Here is a 19514-nt window from a genome sequence, read left to right as displayed (position 1 = left end):
CTGTCCCTGCTGGTGTGTCCCCTGTCCCTGCTGGTGTGTCCCATGTCACTGATGGCGTGTCCCATGTCTGTGATGGTGTGTCCCATGTCACTGATGGTGTGACCCCTGTCAGAGCTGTGTCCTCTATCACTGATGGTGTGTCCCGTGTCATTGATGGTGTGTCTCATGGTGTGTCCTGTGACACAGAGCTGTGTCCCCTGTCATTGATGGCATGTTCCTTGTCACAGGTGGTGTGTCCCATGTCACTGATGATGTGTCCCCTGTCCCTGATGGCCTGTCCCCTGTCACTGATGGTGTCTGTGTCAGAGCTGTGTCCCCTGTCCCTGATGGTGTATCCCCTGTCCCTGATGGGCGTGTCCCATGATGTGTCCCCTGTCCCTGATGGTGTGTCCCCTGTCAGTGATGATGTGTCCCATGGTGTGTCCCTGTCCCTGATGGCGTGTCCCATGGTGTGTCCCCTGTCCCTGATGATGTCCCCTGTCCCTGATGATGTGTCCCATGGTGTGTCCGTGTTACTGATGATGTGTCCCATGGTGTGTCCCTGTCCCTGATGATGTGTCCCATGGTGTGTCCCCTGTCCCTGATGGTGTCCCCTGTCCCTGATGGTGTGTCCCATGGTGTGTCCCTATCCCTGATGGTGTGTCCCATGGTGTGTCCCTGTCCCTGATGATGTGTCCCATGGTGTGTCCCTGTCCCTGATGGTGTGTCCCATGGTGTGTCCCTATCCCTGATGGTGTGTCCCATGGTGTGTCCCTGTCCCTGATGATGTGTCCCATGGTGTGTCCCTGTCACTGATGGTGTGTCCCATGGTGTGTCCCTGTCCCTGATGATGTGCCCCATGGTGTGTCCCCTGTCCCTGATGGTGTCCCCTGTCCCTGATGGTGTGTCCCATGGTGTGTCCCTGTCCCTGATGGCGTGTCCCATGGTGTGTCCCTGTCCCTGATGGTGTGTCCCATGGTGTGTCCCCTGTCCCTGATGGTGTGTCCCATGGTGTGTCCCCTGTCCCTGATGGTGTGTCCCATGGTGTGTCCCTGTCCCTGATGGTGTGTCCCATGGTGTGTCCCCTGTCCCTGATGATGTGTCCCATGGTGTGTCCCTGTCCCTGATGATGTGTCCCATGGTGTGTCCCTGTCAGTGATGGTGTGTCCCATGGTGTGTCCCTGTCCCTGATGATGTGTCCCATGGTGTGTCCCTGTCCCTGATGGTGTCCCGTGTCCCATGGTGTGTCCCTGTCCCTGATGGTGTGTCCCATGGTGTGTCCCTGTCCCTGATGATGTGTCCCATGGTGTGTCCCTGTCCCTGATGGTGTGTCCCATGGTGTGTCCCTGTCCCTGATGGTGTGTCCCATGGTGTGTCCCTGTCCCTGATGATGTGTCCCATGGTGTGTCCCTGTCCCTGATGGTGTGTCCCATGGTGTGTCCCTGTCCCTGATGGTGTGTCCCATGGTGTGTCCCTGTCCCTGATGATGTGTCCGTGTCCTCAGAGGAGCCGTGCGCGGGGCGGGGCCGCTGCCGGGAGCCGCCGGTGACGCAGAGCCCCGAGGTGCTGGACCCGGCCGAGCTGCTGCCCTTCCCCCGGCCCGAGCCCGCCCTGGCAGAGGCGCTGGCGCTGCTGGCTGACCACGACTGGTGCGTGCGGGGCTGGGCAGGGAGTGCACGGGGCTGGGCAGGGAGGGCACGGGGCTGGGCACAGCGGGCACGGGGCTGGGCAGGGCTGGGCACGGGGCTGGGCACGGGGCTGGGCAGGGAGGGCACGGGGCTGGGCACAGCGGGCACGGGGCTGGGCAGGGCTGGGCACGGGGCTGGGCATGGGGCTGGGCAGGGCTGGGCACAGCGGGCACGGGGCTGGGCACAGGGCTGGGCACAGCGGGTACAGGGCTGGGCACGGGGCTGGGCACAGCAGGTACAGGGCTGGGCACGGGGCTGGGCACAGCGGGCACGGGGCTGGGCACGGGGCTGGGCACAGCAGGTACAGGGCTGGGCACGGGGCTGGGCACAGCAGGCACGGGGCTGGGCACGGGGCTGGGCAGGGAGTGCATGGGGCTGGGCACGGGGCTGGGCAGGTGTGCAACACAGTACAGGGCAGAGACAGCCAGGGCACTGAGTGAGAGAGGAGAGAAACAGGGTGGGAACTGGATTGGTAGGGAATGTTATAGTTTGACAGAAGGTTTGCATGGTATGTGTTTGTATGTGAACAAATAGATACTGTGTAAATATAAAAGTTTTTAAAAATAGGAGGTTTTAAAACACCTCTCAGTTACCTCATCTCTGGGTCAGAAAAGGACTGAATCTGACAGGGGGGTTCAGTCAAGTTTGAGATGAAAGGAGCTTTGTAAATTAGGGCTGGGAACTGCGCCTCCAGAGGCTTGGAGAGTTTGAGTAGAAGGGCTGGAGAGGCACCACCAACACCTTCCTGGGGCTCTGTGTGGAACCAGCAGCCCAGCCTTGATTCTCTGTGTAAAATCAGCAGCCCAGCCTTGATTCTCTGTGTAAAATCAGAAGCCCAACCTTGGAATTCTGTGTAAAATCAGCAAAGCCCAGCCTTGATTCTCTGTGTAAAATCAGCAGCCCAGCCTTGGGGCTCTGTGTAAAATCAGCAGCCCAACCTTGGAACTCTGTAAAATCAGCAGCCCAACCTTGGAACTCTGTGTAAAATCAGCAGCCCAACCTTGGAACTCTGTGTAAAATCAGCAGCCCAACCTTGGAACTCTGTGTAAAATCAGCAGCCCAGCCTTGGGGCTCTCTGTGAATTACCAGCCCAGCCTTGGGGCTCTATCTGGAATGAGAAGCTCCTTTAGGTGCTCTGTGTGGAATTAGCAGCTCATCCTCGGTGCTTTGTGTGGAATAAAAGCATCTCTTGGGTGCCTCCTGACTTGGGATGTGCTTACAGAGCTGCTCCCTTCAGTCTGGGGAAGGAAACAGATCCTTTAATTGCCACTGGTGCCAGCTGGGAGCAGAACTGTGGGAGAGGCTGCAGGGCTGGAACAGTCCCATAGGAAAAGGCAGATTTGTTTGGAGAGAGTTTCCTGCTCTATTTCTTGCCTGGCAGGGTGGGCAGGCCCTGGCACAGGTGCCCAGAGCAGCTGTGGCTGCCCCTGGATCCCTGGCAGTGCCCAAGGCCAGGCTGGACACTGGGGTTGGGGCACCCTGGGACAGTGGGAGGTGTCCCTGCCATGGCAGGGGTGGCACTGGGTGGGCTTTGAGGTCCTTTTGAACCCAAACCATTCTGGGATTATTTCTCATTGCTTTATTTTACCATCTGATTTGTTTGCCATTTGATTCCTTAGAATTCCACACTTGAATATTTTAATGAGATTTTTCAAATGGATGGAATTTAAATATTATTTTTTCACACAGGGAGAAGAAAATTGAAGGTCTGAACTTTGTCAGGTGCTTGTCTGCCTACCATGCCCCTATTTTGACTGCAAAGCTCCATGAAACAACTCTGGCTGTGGCTCAAGAGGTTAAATTTTCCTATCAGAATATTCCACTGGCCCTCTGTGTGTATATATGTATTTTACAGCTCTCTGAAATGATTTATGCTCACCTCTGGTGAGTTTTTATCAACTGAGCAGTCTCAAGGATGATTTGAGACTCAGAGGCTGAGAGAATGTAGATTTTAACTTTATAACATTTTTATGAGTGTACATTTTAATTCTCACGCATTGTGAATCAAGTTAGTAATGTGTTTCTCAATTGTTTGTAATGTTACTTAAAAGTGACAAAGGGCAAACATGAATATTTATTTTGAAGTCTCTCTGATCAACATTATTCATTGTTTTTTGGGTTTTTCCTGTGTGCAGGTCAAGAATTTACGCTCAGGTGTTTCTCGAGCTGCTGTGGTCTGTTTAGGGGATTTGTTCACCCACCTGAAAAAGAGCATGGATCAAGAACTAGATAATGCAGTAAAAGTCCTTTTGCACAAAGCTGGGGAATCCAACACTTTTATAAGGGAAGAGGTAGACAAGGCACTGAAGGCCATGGTTAATAATGTGACTCCAGCACGTGCACTTTGTTCTCTTATAAATGGAGGGCAAAGGTAATTCCTATAAAGACTTTATAAAGAATATTGTGAATAGAGTAAATTTATCAAATGTAGGCTTTTTACCATCAAATCAGAGTACAGTAGACAGAAATTTGAAAACCAGTAAATCAGCTGTGCTAAACCTCTACCCAGGGCAATGTTTGTTGGCATAAATTGAATTAAAGCCCCTCTGTTCCTTTCTGTGCATTATGTAAGAGGTTGGCTGTTGATTTTGGTGTATTTTCTGGCTATTTTGCACCACTTCAGTGATTTTATTTGCTGTTACTGTATATTCTTGGGGAGCTGCTGTTTTGCTTTGCCTGGTAAAGCTGACATAATGTTCTTTATTTTCCTCCTTTGCTCTGCAGTCAGTTCCTGCCTTGGCCACTTTTCAGCACCTCTCCTTATTTAGAAAACTGACTTATAACTTCCATTTCTCTAGCTGCACCTATCTTGCTTGATTCCTCCTCTCTAGGCTGAGCCTTTGTGTCTGCATTTCAATTTCCTTCTCAGTGCCATTCTTCTGTGGAGTTAATTCCCTTCTTTCCCTGTCCCTGATCAGTCTGTTCTCCTTTTCCATCCTCATTCACTGCTCACCACATCCCAGCTGGGTGCACCCCCTGGTGCTTCCTCTCTTCTCTGCCACCCCTTGGTGACATTTCCCAGGCTCCATTTCCCTTCATGACACATTTCAGGTGCTCCATTCAAAATCTCTCCACAGATTTCCTGCACAGCTCCAATCCTCAGAGTTGAAAATGTTCTCTTTTGTTTCCTGGGCAGCTGCCTGTTGGGGGATACATGGATTCTGTCTCCTGACAGCTCTGCTGCAGTTTCCTGCTCTTTAAACTGAAAGACAAAAGTCACCCTTGGGATTTCCATTCTTTATGATTTATTGGGGTTCAGACTGACCTGGGGTGGATGCCCCACCCCTGGAAGTGTCCAAGGCCAGGCTGGACAGGGCTTGGAGCAGCCTGGGATAGGGGAAGGTGTCCCTGCCCATGGATTTGTGGTCCCTCCCAAGCCAAAGCAGGCTGATTCCATGACTTTGTGGATTCAGGAGCAGCAGGCAGGAGCTGCCCATGGCTTCATTCAGCAGCAAGGGACAGTGCCCTGTTTGGGTTCTCCCTTCTTGGCCTCAGACCCTTGGCCCTCCTGGGCAGAGCTGTCTCTGCCAGACCTCCTCACCTTCCCTGGGATCCAAACTCACCTGCTCAGGGGTTTTCTGTAGGGATTTGTCCCCTCCCCTTGGTGAGTTTGTACAGGTTTTCTGCTATCTGAGGCATCAGAACTGAGCTAGAGACAGCATTTGGGCACAGATTAATCTGTTCATAGCTCAGACTTTCCTAGTTCATGGAGTACAGGATGTTTTTAATGGATCACACAGCAGGGCATGGCCTAAAGGTGCAGCTTTTCCAGGCCTGGCTTTAGGAAGCTCTGGCCATGTCAGCAGGAAAGCTCCTGGAGCACAGGGCAGCTCCAGCTCCAGAGGCTCTGACAGGAATATGGAATCACCCTTCAGGGGGGAAATCTGTGTCTCAGTAGGAAGTGAAAAGGATTGTTTGAAACAACTGTAATTCCACAAGGGATGTTCTAAGTTGGGCCGAGTTGCTTAAATTCACCACAACACAATCCTTCAATTATGGTGTCACTTACAATTCATGGCACCTCCTAAAATGCACCTGGTTTCTGCTCAGCTCCTTTCCAGCCCTCTGTGATCATGGCTCTAATGCTGGCAGCCCTGACTAGACAGAAATGCTGATTCTTCATCAGCTCCAAAGTTGGGTTTGACTTTGCCAACAAGAATAATTCCAGTGGGAGGTGTCCCTGCCCATGGCAGGGCTTGGAACAAGATGAGCTTTAAGGTTCTTTCCCAACCCAGTCTGGGATTCTGTGAGCAGATTCGTGATCCAAGAGCATGATTCCAGGGATAGAGCGGAGAGGGATTTTACTTCAGGAATTTAAAAATCCTGTTTCTTACCTGTAGGCACTGTGTTTAACTCTAGGGTGTTGTGTGCACACAAATGTTTTCCAGCTGTTTCCATGAGCAGGGGCTTGTTTGCTTCATGGAGTGAGGTCTCTCAGCCTCTCAATTTTTGTTTTCCCCTTGAAAGTGCAGCAGGAGTTACAAATTGTCCTCAAAGTAGCATTTTTAATCCAAATAGAAAATTGGAGATGTTAGAGTTTGCAGGATTTTGTTCCTGAACACAAGTGGGACCAGCAGGGGCAGCAGGATTTAGATAAAAGGATCATTTGCTGCACGAGTTGGAAAGCTGATTCTGGCTCTTCTCTCCTTTGCATCAGCACAGGTGTTTATTTTGTACAAAGCAGGGTCTACAGGATCTTTAGGAGTCGATTGAACACTGCTTTAGTCAATTTTAAAGTGATCTCAAGTCAATTTGCTTTAGTCAGTTTTAGTCAAGTGCCCAGGATGTGTCTCTGAGCACAGGGGCTGATTTTGGTAGAGCTCATTGAAAGAACAGCCATATGCTTTGTAAAATGAAATTATCTGAATGAAAACTAGAACTGAAATTCTAAACTGCCCTGGATTAATCCCTGCCTGAGTCCAGGGATTATTGGAAGGTGTCCCTGCTGTGGCAGGGCTGGCAGGGGATGGGCCTGGAGGTCCCTTCCAGCCCTTCCCGTGCTCCCGGGGTTTGTTTGGCCGGCAGGGCGGGTGGGGCTGTGAGCAGCCCTGCAGGGCTGTCCCTCAGGCTGTCTCCCTGCCTCCCCAGCCACCTGCACTCGGCCGTGAGGAGATGCACAGCCCAGCACCTGGGGGACATCGTGGAGCGCCTGGGCCCCGAGCGCGTCCTGGCCGGGGGCCGGCCCGTGGCTGAGCGGCTGCTGCCCGCCATGGCCAGGTTTGTGCAGGACAGCTCCCAGCAGACACGGTGAGCAGAGCTGGGGAAGGGAACAGCTCCTCGGGCTGGGGGGTGAGCAGGGCCTGGGGACAGGGAACAGCTCCTCTGGGACTGTGGGGTGAGCAGGGCCTGAGGCTATGGGGTGAGCAGGGCCTGGGGACAGGGAACAGCTCCTCTGGGGCTGTGGGGTGAGCACTCCCTGGGGACACAGCCCAGCTGCCTCTGGAGCTGTGGCCTCAGGACAGGATGGGTTAGGAGGGAAAAGACTGAGGGAGCAATAAGGGTTGGATGGGCCTGGAGCACCCCAGGCTAGTGGGAGGTGTCCCTGCCCATGGGCCCATGACAGAGGTGGAAGGGGATGGGATTTAAGGTCCCTTCCAAACAAATCTTTGAGTGCAGCTGCTGTGCCAGCACTGGTGGGACTGTTAGGGTGGTGCCTGTGGCAGGAATCACCTGGATACCTCCCACACACCCTGGCTGCAGGAGCAGAGGGGCTCACAGGATGTGCTGTGCTGGGCACAGAGGAGAGGCAGCCACACAGGGAATGCTGGCTCTGGAATCCACACCTGGAGCTGATCCATGTCTCTGGTTGACAAGGCTGGACCACCCTGGTTAAAGCCAGCAGAACTGGAAGGCTGTTCTCATTAATTTGCTCAGTTAATTAAAGTGGTCCTTGAGCACATCCTCTGAGGGAGGATTGGAAAGGGGAGTCAGCAATCTCAGAGTCCTGGAATCACTGAGGTTGGAAAAGAGCTCCAATAACAGTGACTGGGCACTGCAACCCTCCCTGGGCAGCCCCTGCCCAGGCCTGAGCCCCCTTTCCATGGGGAAATTCCTGCTGTGCCCACCCTGAGCTGCCCTGGCCCAGCCTGAGGCCGTTCCCTCTGCTCCTGTCCCTGTGCCCTGGAGCAGAGCCCGATTCCCCCCGGCTGTGCCCTCCTGGCAGGAGCTGTGCAGAGCCACAAGGGCCCCCTGAGCCTCCTTTGCTCCAGGCTGAGCCCCTGCCCAGCTCCCTCAGGGATTCTGCAGCCCCTGCCCAGCTCCCTCAGGGATTCTGCAGCCCCTGCCCAGCTCCCTCAGGGATTCTGCAGCCCCTGCCCAGCTCCCTCAGGGATTCTGCAGCCCCTGCCCAGCTCCCTCAGGGATTCTCCATCCCCTTCCCAGCTCCCTCAGCCTCTCCTGGGGCTCCATTCCCTTCCCTGGACACAACCTCCCTGCACCTTTCCATTTTGAATCACACACCTGGAATGACAAAGCCAGTCTCTGTTCTGGATGTCCTGGTGCTCTCCTGCAGGTACTATGGGCGGAGGATGCTCTTCAGCATGATGGCTCATCCTGACTTGGATAAAATCCTGGAGAAGTTTGTGCCCCCCAAGGATTTGCCTTACATTAAGGAAACTGTTGGCAGCCTACGAGAGAAGGTGTGTGGGAAAGCTCTTGTGTAGCACCTGGGGCAGCTGGAGGTGTCCTGGGGGCTCTTGGGTGTAGAGAATTGCAGCACTGCAGCCACAGTGATTCCCTGTGGTTCCCCTGGTCCATGAATTCCTGCTGTGCCTTTGTGCAGGGCCTGGGGGAGATGCCCTTGGATACACCCTCAGCCAAAGGAAGGCGTTCCCAGACTGGAAATGTTGGACATTTGAGGTCATCCTCTACTTGCAGAGATGCTCCCATCGTGCCAGACAGGTAATGAGCTCCATTATCCTGTGAGGAACCTGGCTAAGGAGGGAGCACAGAAACAGCCACACAGGGCTGGGAAAGTTAAACATCCCTCAAGGAAAAGCAGAGTACTGATCTGTTCCAGAGAAACTCTTAAACAGAGTGACCAGTTCTATTAAAATGATTATGTGCATTTTGAAGTTAACTTGTGTACTGACCATCTGTGAGATACACAGAGTACACAAGCCACCTAGAATGTACAGGATGGAATCACAGAATCATGGAATGGTTTGGGTTAGGACCTCAAACCCCGCCCAGCATCACCCCTGCCATGGCAGGGACACCTCCCACTGTCCCAGGCTGCTCCAGGCCCTGTCCAGCCTGGCCTTGGGCACTGCCAGGGATCCAGGGCAGCCCAGCTGCTCTGGCAATGGAGATCCAATGGATCCATGGCAGCATCATCCCAGATGTTGCTGTTCAGACTCATGGAAAAACCATTCCTGGTTGGAGCCACAGCACAAATCACTCATTTCTACACAACTTTGGACACCAAGGACTTACTTAGACCCTGACTGGGAATGCTGGAAGGTTTAGGTCATACTCTGACCATTTTTAGTTTTGTTTTATCTTCTTACAGGTTTTATATTGACCTTTTTTAGGTCTTGGATATACAGTAGCAATTTTTATTCCCAGATAGATATGAACACAATGACATTATGGATTATCCCAGGACATTCCACCCCTTCTTTCATATCATCTGATTGATGCCCAAACCAGTACATATTTACTTTAAACACACATATCTATACATTATATGTGTATGTGTGTGTATATATATATATGTATATATATATGTATATAGATATATATGTGTGTATATATATGTATATGTGTATATGTATATAGATACATGTATATATATTATATATGTGTATATATATGTGTATATATATATGTATATATATGTATATACATATGTATATGTGTATATATATATATATATATATATATATATACACACACACACAAGTACAATTATTTCACTGGACACTGCCCACCCAGGATATCCCAGGTAGTTCTGGTAGGACTGGAGCAGCCCATGGGAGTTAAACCTTGCAGTGGCAGTGACCTAGAGCAGCCAGGGGTGCCCAGGCATTGCAGCATTCCAGGCCCTTCTCACCCCCAGTCAATCCCCCTGAGGTACCCAAGACATTTCTGCATCACCCACCAGGTGCAGCCAGGCCCCTGAGCAGAGGCAGCCCCATGGATGGGTTTATCTTTGCTCGAGGCAGAATCCATCCACACAGTATTTCCCACCCTCCTGCATCTGTGTGCACCACAGGGCCTCCCCAGAGTTATCCTGAGACCCCAGACCTCAGGATTTGTCCCACTTGGTCTTGATGGCAGCTCACATTTCATGGATCCATGTAAGAGCCTGACTGAGGGATGTGGGACTGCAGGGGCTCTCCCAAATGCAGTTCATTGGATCCAAGGTGTCCCAGCAGCCCAGGGCCGTGGGTGACAGAGCTGTGCCCACAGCTGTCAGCTCCAGCTGCAGGCAGCCCTGGCACCCTTAGTTTAGGGTACAATGCATTAGAGACTTTTCTTTGCTGAGCATCTTCATCCAGTAGAACCAATCTATCCCTTAACTTTTACCTACAGCCCATCATAACTGCTGTAATTCCCATATTCATGGTGCTGTTCTCCAATCACTCAAAGTTAGCACATTACAGTTTCAGCTGGAAGTTGTTTCTCAGTTTTCTTGCACTGGAAAATTCTGAGACCTTTTTTCTCCTTGCCACATTTGCTGCCTTGTTTGCCTGTGCTCTCTTTGTGCTTGGTAAAAACATCTTCTTGTCTGGGGTGGGTTTATCCTTTGCTCTAAGCCATAAAAACCCCTTCTAACTCACAGACCCTTTGCCTCCTTGGTTATCCAGTGAGGCTGGCTCAGCAATTCTTTTCTTCTGTATCAAAACTTGCTTCCATCTCTATTCCTTCATCAGACTCTACATTCAAAAATCTTTCTGCTAAGCACACACACACATCTGTGAGACTTTCTTGTCAAACTTTCCTCCTTCCCAACAGATCCACTCATGGATTACCCAGGATAGTGTCCATGGTAAAGGCCACCCCTTGGTCTCGTGCCCATGTAGAGGTGGCAGCTCTTCCCCAGTGACCTCAGGCCCCACCAAGTTGGAAATAACTCTCCCTTGTTTGCAGTCCAGCTCTACCCTTGACACTTCACTCTGCAGCCTGACCCAGCTGTTGCTGTTGTGGTGCTCCTCACCAGCCCAACTCTGAGACACAGGATGGACTTTCACTGTCAGCCCCTCTGCCTGGCCAGGGATGTTCTGCCATTCTCCAGCAGCCAAATCAGTTTCCCTCTGTGCTGCCAATTTTCATTTTTCCACCTTTCCAGCCACTCCCTTAGAGCACCATCCACCAGCCAGTGCAGAGGGAGAGTGTTGGCCCCTTGCCTTGCTCAGGGGTGTCCTGGAGGTTGTCAGCTCTGCAGCCTGACTGGATCCACCCTCAGAGCTTCCATGACTCCCCATGGAGGGCTCCACACAGCTGCTTCCATGTCCTGCTGGTTCCCCCAGTGAGGAGAATGTGTCACCTCCCACCCTCTGCTGGCTGGTGCTGTGCTGGGGCCTCCTCAGCACTGTCACTTTGGCTTGCTTTGAGACAGTTTAGTGAGGTGGACACTGAAATGAGCAATGACCTCCCCTTGATTCCTTGATTCCAATCAATCCCTTTCTGCCAATAAGGAATGAGATATGAGTAGATATAAGTGAAAAAAATAACAGTTTTTTAATGGAATCCCAACAGGCAGCGTGGAAAAATGTAAATAACTGCTGGATAGCAAAGTGCTAAATCTCATTAACTCCCCAGGACAAAGAAGAGACCCAAAATGCTGGAAATACACATTGTTATCAGGGATGGCCTTGGGCTTTGGACAAAGGGACAAGCTGGTGTCAGATCCCTCTTGGGAAGCCTGGTGGAGCAGTTCCACAGCAGACAAAGGCCTGGCAGCTCATCCAGCATCAGCTCCTCCCCACAGCAGGGCAGGCAGGGCAGGGGCCACTCAGGGCTGTCTCTCCCTGGCTGGAGTGGGGCTGCTCTGCTCAGGCTGGGATTCCTCAGCTGTGGACAAGCACTCACAGAATTCATCCTTAAGGCAGCTCAAACATCTGCCTGAGCAAAGAGCAAGAAACTGCAAAGGCAGCACCACACAGAGAAATCCCACAAAGTGCCTGAGTGGGGGGATTTTACAAACCCCCAGGACAGCACCACACACACACACACACACACACACAGGGTCCCTGGCTGAGCTGGCTCTGGGATACAGGAACACTGAGGAGCACCCCAGGACACATCAGTGTATCCTTTCTGGGAGGGTGGGCAGGCCCTGGCACAGAATTGCCAGAGCAGCTGGGGCTGCCCCTGGATCCCTGGCAGTGCCCAAGGCCAGGTTGGACACTGGGGCTGGGACACCCTGGGACAGTGGGAGGTGTCCCTGCCATGGCAGGGGTGGCACTGGGTGAGGTTGAAGGTTCCTTCCAACCCCAGCCATTCCATGGTGATTCAATGAGCTGAAAAAGAAGCACTCCCGGATTTAAAGGGAGCCAAAAACTGCATCCAAGAACACAGAGTTCAGAGGGCTGTGACTGCAGTGTCTCTTCAGAACCAGAGTTCTTTAACACAACCCTCCACAGTTCAAAATAATAACTGGTTCTACATTTACTGATCAATTTTGATTGCTTATTCCATTCCCCATCCAAGCCTTGTGTTCGGGAATTAGAAGTAAGGTAATGACTGCCTGGATGGTCTGTAAATACCTGGCCAGAGAGGTGATTCCACAGGTTTTAGAATTCTTTCCATGCCTCCCTAATGAGATCAGGTGCCACAGGAAATTTGGTTTTAAATATTCTAGGAAGAGCTGTTGGGTTTTCAGCTCAGCGTGGAGAGTTGCTGAGGTAACACTTGCTCTGGGGTCAGGCTTTAAAGTACTCTGGAAATTAGGATTTAAACTACAATAAGTTTGGGGGTTTTGGGATGGGGTTGGTTGTGGTAGTGGGGTGGCAATGGGAGGTGTGTTGGGGTTACTAGTGGATGAGGGGACAGTAAATAGTGGGGGTTTGTTGTCAGTCTGATCGGATTTCAGTGGGGTGGCTATGATGTAAGGCAAGTTCCCAGTTGTTCCCAGTCACAAAACCACCTGCATTTGGAGCAGAGTGGACATAAGACTTTGGGAACAATAATTACTATTAGGTGATTTCTTTTAAATTCACCATATTTAAGGTAAAACTTTGTGTTTACTTCTGCTACTGAAGAGAATGTGTGGGATGAGCCTCCTGTTGCAGCTCGTGGAATGCCATTTCCCTTTCCCACAGGGACAGCACGGAGAGCCAGGAGGCCGCTCGCAGAGCAGCCCCTCGCAGCGCCCTGGAGGGTGAGGAGCACCTCAGGGACCTCGTGGGCTCCCTGAACGCCAGAGATTTCCGGGAGCGCATCCGCGGGGCGCGGCAGCTGCTGCTGGACACGGAGAGCAGCCCCGGCCTGGTGCTGCCCAACATCGTCAGGGTAACTGCCACACCTCCTGGTGCACGCTGACAGGGGTGACAGTCCCCTCTCGCAGACCCCCAGAATCCCAGCTACCAGCAGAACAAAAGGGCCACAGCGCGGGCCTGGGGTAGAACTCGGGGTAACTTTGTTAGATGGCAAAACTCCCCCTCCCCAAGGTCCCAGGACCCTGAACTGGGGGCAAACAACAGCTTATAAACTGGGGGAGGTGGGGAATACAAGGTGTATAAACCAATGAAGGATTTCAAGGGAGGAGAACAGCTTCAGTGAACTAATGGGGTTTGAAAGAATACAAAACTGACAAGGAAGTTTCTAGGCAAAAGGGCAGGTTCAGGGAGAGACTGGCATTTCGTGAAAGGAGGAGTAAAGAAAGTTCTGGGGAAGAGGTATAAACTTGGCAGAAAATAGCTAGGTAACAAACAAAAAACTAACACTTAACTAAATAACAATAAAGGAACAAGTCTAGTTTTTAAAACATAAAATACAAAATGGGCAACCTGTGCCACTCTAAAGGCAGAGAAAAGGACGGCATAAGGAAATTACAAAATTACAAATTAAACAGCAAGCACATTAATAAAACTAAAAAGCACACTCCAACAGGTAACACTGCCTGCCACAGGCTGGCATTCAGAGGGCTTAGAGCTGGGCTGATGCCTCAGGTTCAGCTTTTCTATTTTCACATTCTGTGCTGCTTTTGTGTGTGGGTCTGAGCTTCATATCAGGGGATGCTGAGCTCTGTGCACAGAGCAGGGAGACAAAACAATTCCTGCTCCAGCTGGGCACCAAGGACAAATGATCCAAACCTCAGGCCCAAGAGTGTCACTCTTGCACCAAGAATAACACAGAAAGAGGCTGGAGGCAGGATTGTAGAAAGAGCACAGAAGGCTTTATTCAAGAGAACTGTGCAGATTTTATAGAGTGATACGATAGATTCTCTTTGATTGGCTAACTAACAAAAACATCTTCCTCACACACTGTCCTTGAGAAGAACAGAAAGACAAAGTAGAAAAACTTCTAAGTTTTAACTTTCTAGTAGAAAATCACCTGCAGATTGTTTATACTTAACAAGTTCTTACATCCTTCCAACTCCCTAAAAATTCTCACAAGCCACTGTAAGAAACGCTTGCTGTTTCTCTCTTTCTGTCCCATGGCATCCATACAAGAGCACAAACCCCGTGGGCTGGAGAGAGAAAAACAAGCAGGGTGGGACTGCAGGGGCTAAAGCTGGAATGGGACAATGAACTGCAAGGTGCAAATGGAGCAGAACTGATCCCAGGGACAGACCCCGTGCCCGGCCGTGCATTTTGGGGCCATTTTGGTTCATCTTGGGTGCAGCCCTGGCTGGGCTCTTGTGCTGCCCAAGGTGGATGCATGGAGGAGATGCTTTCAATAAATCCCTGCTTTATTCTGGAACTCCATCCAGCCTCTGCTCCAGGGCAGCCTGCACAAGGTGTCAGGGTCACCAAATTTTCTGAGAAAAGTCTTGGATCCTTCTTGGAATAAGGATGATGGACAGAGAGCATTGAGGAGCAGGGGAGTCTGTGTGAGGCACTAAGGGAGGAAAGGAAGGGAACAGGAGGAAAAAAGTGGAATTTTTCACTCAGGGCACTTTTGAACCACTGCCCTGAGAAGCTGTGTCTGGCCCATCCCTGGCAGTGTCCAATGCCAGGTTGGATGAGGCTTGGAGCAGCCTGGGATAGTGGAAAGTGTCCCTGATGATGGCAGGAGGTGGAATTGGATGGGCTTTAACATCTCTTCCCATGGAAACCAGTCTGTGATTCCATGATTTCTGGAATCTTTGTGCTGTTTTTCACACCATTCTTGGGTAAATATCAAATATGGAATAGTTGTGAAAAAAGCAGAAACGATTAATGAAGAACTGTAAAACTGTCTCTAAGTAGTGTTACAAGTTTTTGTGTGGGAGAAGGTGAGGAAAGTATCATGCCAAATTTACTGTGCTAAAGCTCAGGATGAGGATCCTGTCCAATAGGAAAGGAGGTTCTGTAGGAGAAAGAAACATCCAGCAGCTGTAAATTACAGGCAGATACAATGGAAGGAAACCCTTGTCCTCCAGCAGTGCCATATCTTTGTGTGGAATGATGGAATTGTGCTGTGGAACCTCCTGGTGTCCAAACTGTGGATGGGTTTGAAACTTTGAGACATTCCCTGTGCTGAACAGAGCCATGTCTCCCTAAAAATACTGGCTGGCAGGAAATGTGGGTCACACTGAGAGTTACTGTGCCTGGAGTCACTGCACTGCAGGGCTTCACATCAGATCAGTGCATGGGGTTAAAATAGCAAATCTGGCTTGACTTGCTTAAAAAATGATCCCAGGTATTTGCATATCCCAGAATCCCAGAATTTGAGTGGTTTGGGTAGGAGGGACCTTACAGAACATCTGTTTCCAACCCCTGGAGATAGCAGAGCCATCACTGGCCAAGGTGGACAATTACAGGGTAGCACTAAAGCAGGTAATGAGCTTTATTGATTCCCAGTTCCACGGGTGCTGCTTGGATGCTTTTCCAGATCTTCGATGCTTTCAAGCCTCGCTTGCACGATTCCAACAGCAAAGTGACCCAGGTGGCTTTGGAGGCCATGCACAAGATGATTCCACTGCTCAAAGACAATTTGTCACCTGTGATCAACATGTTAATTCCTGCCATAGTGGACAACAACCTCAACTCCAAAAACCCAGGGATTTATGCAGCTGCCACAAATGTGATCCAGGCGCTATGTCAACACTTAGGTGAGCAATTTGTTTTCTCTTAATTTGAAGCAGTTTTAATTGTAGTGATTAAGTTGTAAATTGAAAGTGTTACTTTTTCCAAGAGTTGCACAGGGTTGCTACACTATGTAAAAATCATTGGGTTTATTCTCACCACACAAATCACCTTGATATTGCTCAGTAGTGCTTTGGTTATTTTTCCATAGCATTTTCTTATTTACCTTTTCCCATATTGTGTTTATTTCCAGATAATTTAATTTCCATTTAAGAATTTAATGTTTTGCTCTTTGCCTTTAGACTCCTCCCTGCTCCTGCAGCCGTTCTGCACAAAAGCCCAGTTCCTGAGTGGAAAAGCAAAGCAGGACCTGACAGAAAAGCTGGCTGGTAAAGTGCTGCTTTCCTTTGCTTGTTTGGTTGGTTGGGTGCCCTTATTTAGGGAAATTAATTGCAAGGTGGAGGTGGGTCTGTACCTTCCCTTCTGTCTCAGGAGGTTGTACAGCAGTTGTCACATTTCAGCTCTTTAATGGAAATTGGAGCTATTGCTGACAAAACAAAGGATTAGTGTTAGCATTGGTGTTATATAGTCAGATGGAAGATCTATAACTACCTGGAGTTTATAAATATTTATAAATATATGAAGGATTTAATTTAAATGTAAATTCCTCATCTATTTAAATACCTTAAGGATTAACATTTATAAAGACCTTAAGCATATAATAATTTTAACACAGCATTGTATTCCCTCTGCCAGTGCTCATTCCCTGATGCTCTTGCCAGGAATCCAGACTGGTTTGGGTTGGAAGGGACCTCAAATCCCAGCCAGTGCCACCCCTGCCATGGCAGGAACACCTCCCACTGTCCCAGGCTGCTCCCAGCCCCAGTGTCCATCCCTGCAGGGATCCAGGGGCAGCCACAGCTGCTCTGGGAGTTCCAGCCCAGCCCCTCCCCACCCTCCCAGCCAGGAATTCCTCGAGAAAAGCTGAATTTCCATGCTTTAAATGGACAAGGAATGTCTTTATGGGAAATATGCTTGAACCAAACATTTCCTTGGCTCATTTTCAGAGCAGTTCTGTGTGAAATGGAACTCAATAATACAATGGACAGGCTGTTCTTGAAATATCCCTAAATTTGAGGGTGTTAAACAGCCTTTGAACAGTCCCTCTCTTGCTGGGATTTTTGGAGTGTTTGTATTATATATCAGAAGAGGCTGTTCTGGGAGAGAGGGAAACATTTGCTAATGAAACACTGAATTCATTCTTGAGGAAAATATTTCATCCTATAAACATATATATTTATTTTATACATATTTTAAATGTATGTGTGCAGGGCCTGGAGGTGGACTTGTGATCCTTGTGGGTCCCTTCCAGCTCAGTATATTCCATCATTCTATGATTCTATATTTACAGTATAAGGCTGCTTTTTTCTTAAATATCTACTGCTTATTTGTGAGATAGAGGGGGAATTGGAAATACCAGACCTTACACTGTGAAAAATAAAGGTCCTGATGAGAATCCTAACTGAAAAAACCCAATCTAAAATCCCCTTCATTTCTTCGAGGTTTTTTTAGCTTAATGGAAAGTGTAATTATCAGCAGCACTGGTGTTACTGTGTAAACTCCTGGGAGAGGATAATAAAAGGAGTGGTTGTGGGAAAATCTGGTATTTTTTATGGGAGCTGATGATGTTGCAACAGCAAACTTGTGTACAGCAGCAGTTTGAGGAGATGATTTAAGTGCTTTTAAACTCCTCTTAAAGGCAGGGATCCCATCAAAATTGTAATTTAAATGAATATTTTATCCTGACCACTGCTTGCTGCCTTGCAGAGCTGGTGCTGGAGCTGAACCCCTCTCAAAGGCCAGGATCCCATAGAAATTGTAGTTTAAATGAATATTTTATCCTGACTCCTTCTTGCTGCCTTGCAGAGCTGGTGCCGGAGCTGTCCCCTGTCAAAGGCCAGGATCCCATAGAAATTGTAGTTTAAATGAATATTTTCTTGCAGAGCTGGTGCCAGAGCTGTACCCCTCTCACATGTGGGGATAACTGTAACTGAAATGAGTGTTTTCTCCCGGCAGAGCTGGTACCAGAGCTGTACCCCTTTCCAAGGCAGGATCCCATTGCAATTGTAACTGAAATGAATGTTTTCTCCCAGCAGAGCTGGTGCCAGAGCTGTACCCCTCTCACACGTGGGGATCCCATTGCAATTGTAACTGAAATGAATGTTTTCTCCCAGAAGAGCTGGTGCCAGAGCTGTACCCCTCTCACACATGGGGATCCCATTGCAATTGTAACTGAAATGAATGTTTTCTCCTGGCAGAGCTGGTACCTAAGTGCTGTACCCCTCTCACATGTGGGGATCCCATTATAAGTGTAACTGAAATGAATGTTTTCTCCCAGCAGAGCTGGTACCCAAGCGCTGTACCCCTCTCACATGTGGGGATCCCATTGCAATTGTAACTGAAATGAATGTTTTCTCCCAGCAGAGCTGGTGCCAGAGCTGTACCCCTCTCACACATGGGGATCCTATTGCAAGTGTAACTGAAATGTGTGTTTTCTCCCGGCAGAGCTGGTGCCAGAGCTGTACCCCTCTCACACATGGGGATCCCACTGCAAGTGTAACTGAAATGAGTGTTTTCTCCCGGCAGAGCTGGTGCCAGAGCTGTACCCTCGGAAGCCCTGTGCCGTGGAGCAGAAGGTGCTGCCCGTGCTGTGGCACCTGCTGGGCAGCTCTGCCGGCGGCGGCTCCGTGCCCGGCCCCCGCACGGCCACGGCCGCCTTGGCCCAGGCGCTGTGGGCGCAGATGGGCCCTGGCCTGCTCGCCCAGGCCGCGGCCCAGCCCCCGCACATCAGGAAGAACCTGGAGGAGCTTTTGGAGACGGGAACGTAAAATCGTAACATGGCCGTCCCTGCAGGTGAAGCTCCAGCGCCGCCTGAGCCGGGCACACGGACGGACGGTGCTGCCCTGAACTGGGCACGGTGCCTGAGGGAGAGCCCTGGAGCCGGGCTGGGCTGGACTGCACCGGGAGAGACCAAGAGCCAGGCTGGGAGAGCCTGGGAGCTGAACTGGGCTGTGCTGGGAGAGCCTGGGGAGCTGTGCTGGGCTGGCCTGAGGGCCTGGACTAGCTGTGCTGTGCTGGGCCAGTCTGCAGGCCTGAACTGGGACAGTGTGCGGGGCTGAACTGGGCCATGCTGGGAGAGCTGTGCTGGGCAGTGTGGGGCTGGCTCCCCTCATTGTCACCAGCACGGCCATGGAGGAGCTGCTCCAGCCCATCTGTGCTTCCCTCCAGAGGCTCCAGCCCAGGACCTGTCCCTGGATTGCCCATGAAGAACCACACGGTCACATCAGCACTGCACTGTACATGGAGAAGTGGAAGAGAGTCCTGGACACAGTGATGCAGTGCTGTTTGTGAAAAACATGTATTTTTGTACCCCCACAGGCAGTGGTGCAGTATTTGTTGTCTCAGGGCTGGGCAGTGGGGAGAATGAACCCTGACCCTTCTTCAGCTGCAGGCTCTGGACACATTTGACATGGGACACAATGGGATATATAAATAAAGGGATTTATTTCTGTACAGGGATGTATTTCTGCAAAGGGCTGGGGAGGAGGGGCTCAAAGCTGCTCTGCTCGAAGAAACCCGGTGACAGTGGCTGAACGTGAGCCCAGATGTG

At 50.4% G+C, this 19514-nt stretch overlaps 1 protein-coding gene across 3 annotated transcripts in view; it reads left to right on the top strand.

Annotated features, from left to right (window-relative positions):
* TOGARAM1 (TOG array regulator of axonemal microtubules 1) overlaps positions 1 to 19417 on the top strand; it is a 39967-nt gene extending 20550 nt beyond the window's left edge. For 2 of the 3 annotated variants that reach the window (XM_077180902.1, XM_077180903.1), the window contains exons 12-21: positions 1484 to 1628; positions 3357 to 3462; positions 3803 to 4038; positions 6756 to 6914; positions 8179 to 8305; positions 8449 to 8567; positions 12935 to 13124; positions 15651 to 15870; positions 16147 to 16233; positions 18491 to 19417. In XM_077180902.1, the coding sequence (XP_077037017.1) occupies positions 1484 to 1628; positions 3357 to 3462; positions 3803 to 4038; positions 6756 to 6914; positions 8179 to 8305; positions 8449 to 8567; positions 12935 to 13124; positions 15651 to 15870; positions 16147 to 16233; positions 18491 to 18732 (1631 nt within the window). In that variant the 3' untranslated portion in view covers positions 18733 to 19417. Of the gene's footprint in view, positions 1 to 1483; positions 1629 to 3356; positions 3463 to 3802; positions 4039 to 6755; positions 6915 to 8178; positions 8306 to 8448; positions 8568 to 12934; positions 13125 to 15650; positions 15871 to 16146; positions 16234 to 17847; positions 18403 to 18490 lie in introns of those variants that run through there. The other variant, XM_077180904.1, reaches the window with a different exon arrangement.
* The last annotated feature ends 97 nt before the right edge of the window (positions 19418 to 19514 follow it).

Source organism: Agelaius phoeniceus, chromosome 6 (assembly GCF_051311805.1).
Source record: "Agelaius phoeniceus isolate bAgePho1 chromosome 6, bAgePho1.hap1, whole genome shotgun sequence".
Lineage (NCBI taxonomy): Eukaryota > Metazoa > Chordata > Aves > Passeriformes > Icteridae > Agelaius > Agelaius phoeniceus.
Note: the sequence above shows the minus strand (reverse complement) of the source record. Positions and strands in the feature narration are given on the sequence as shown.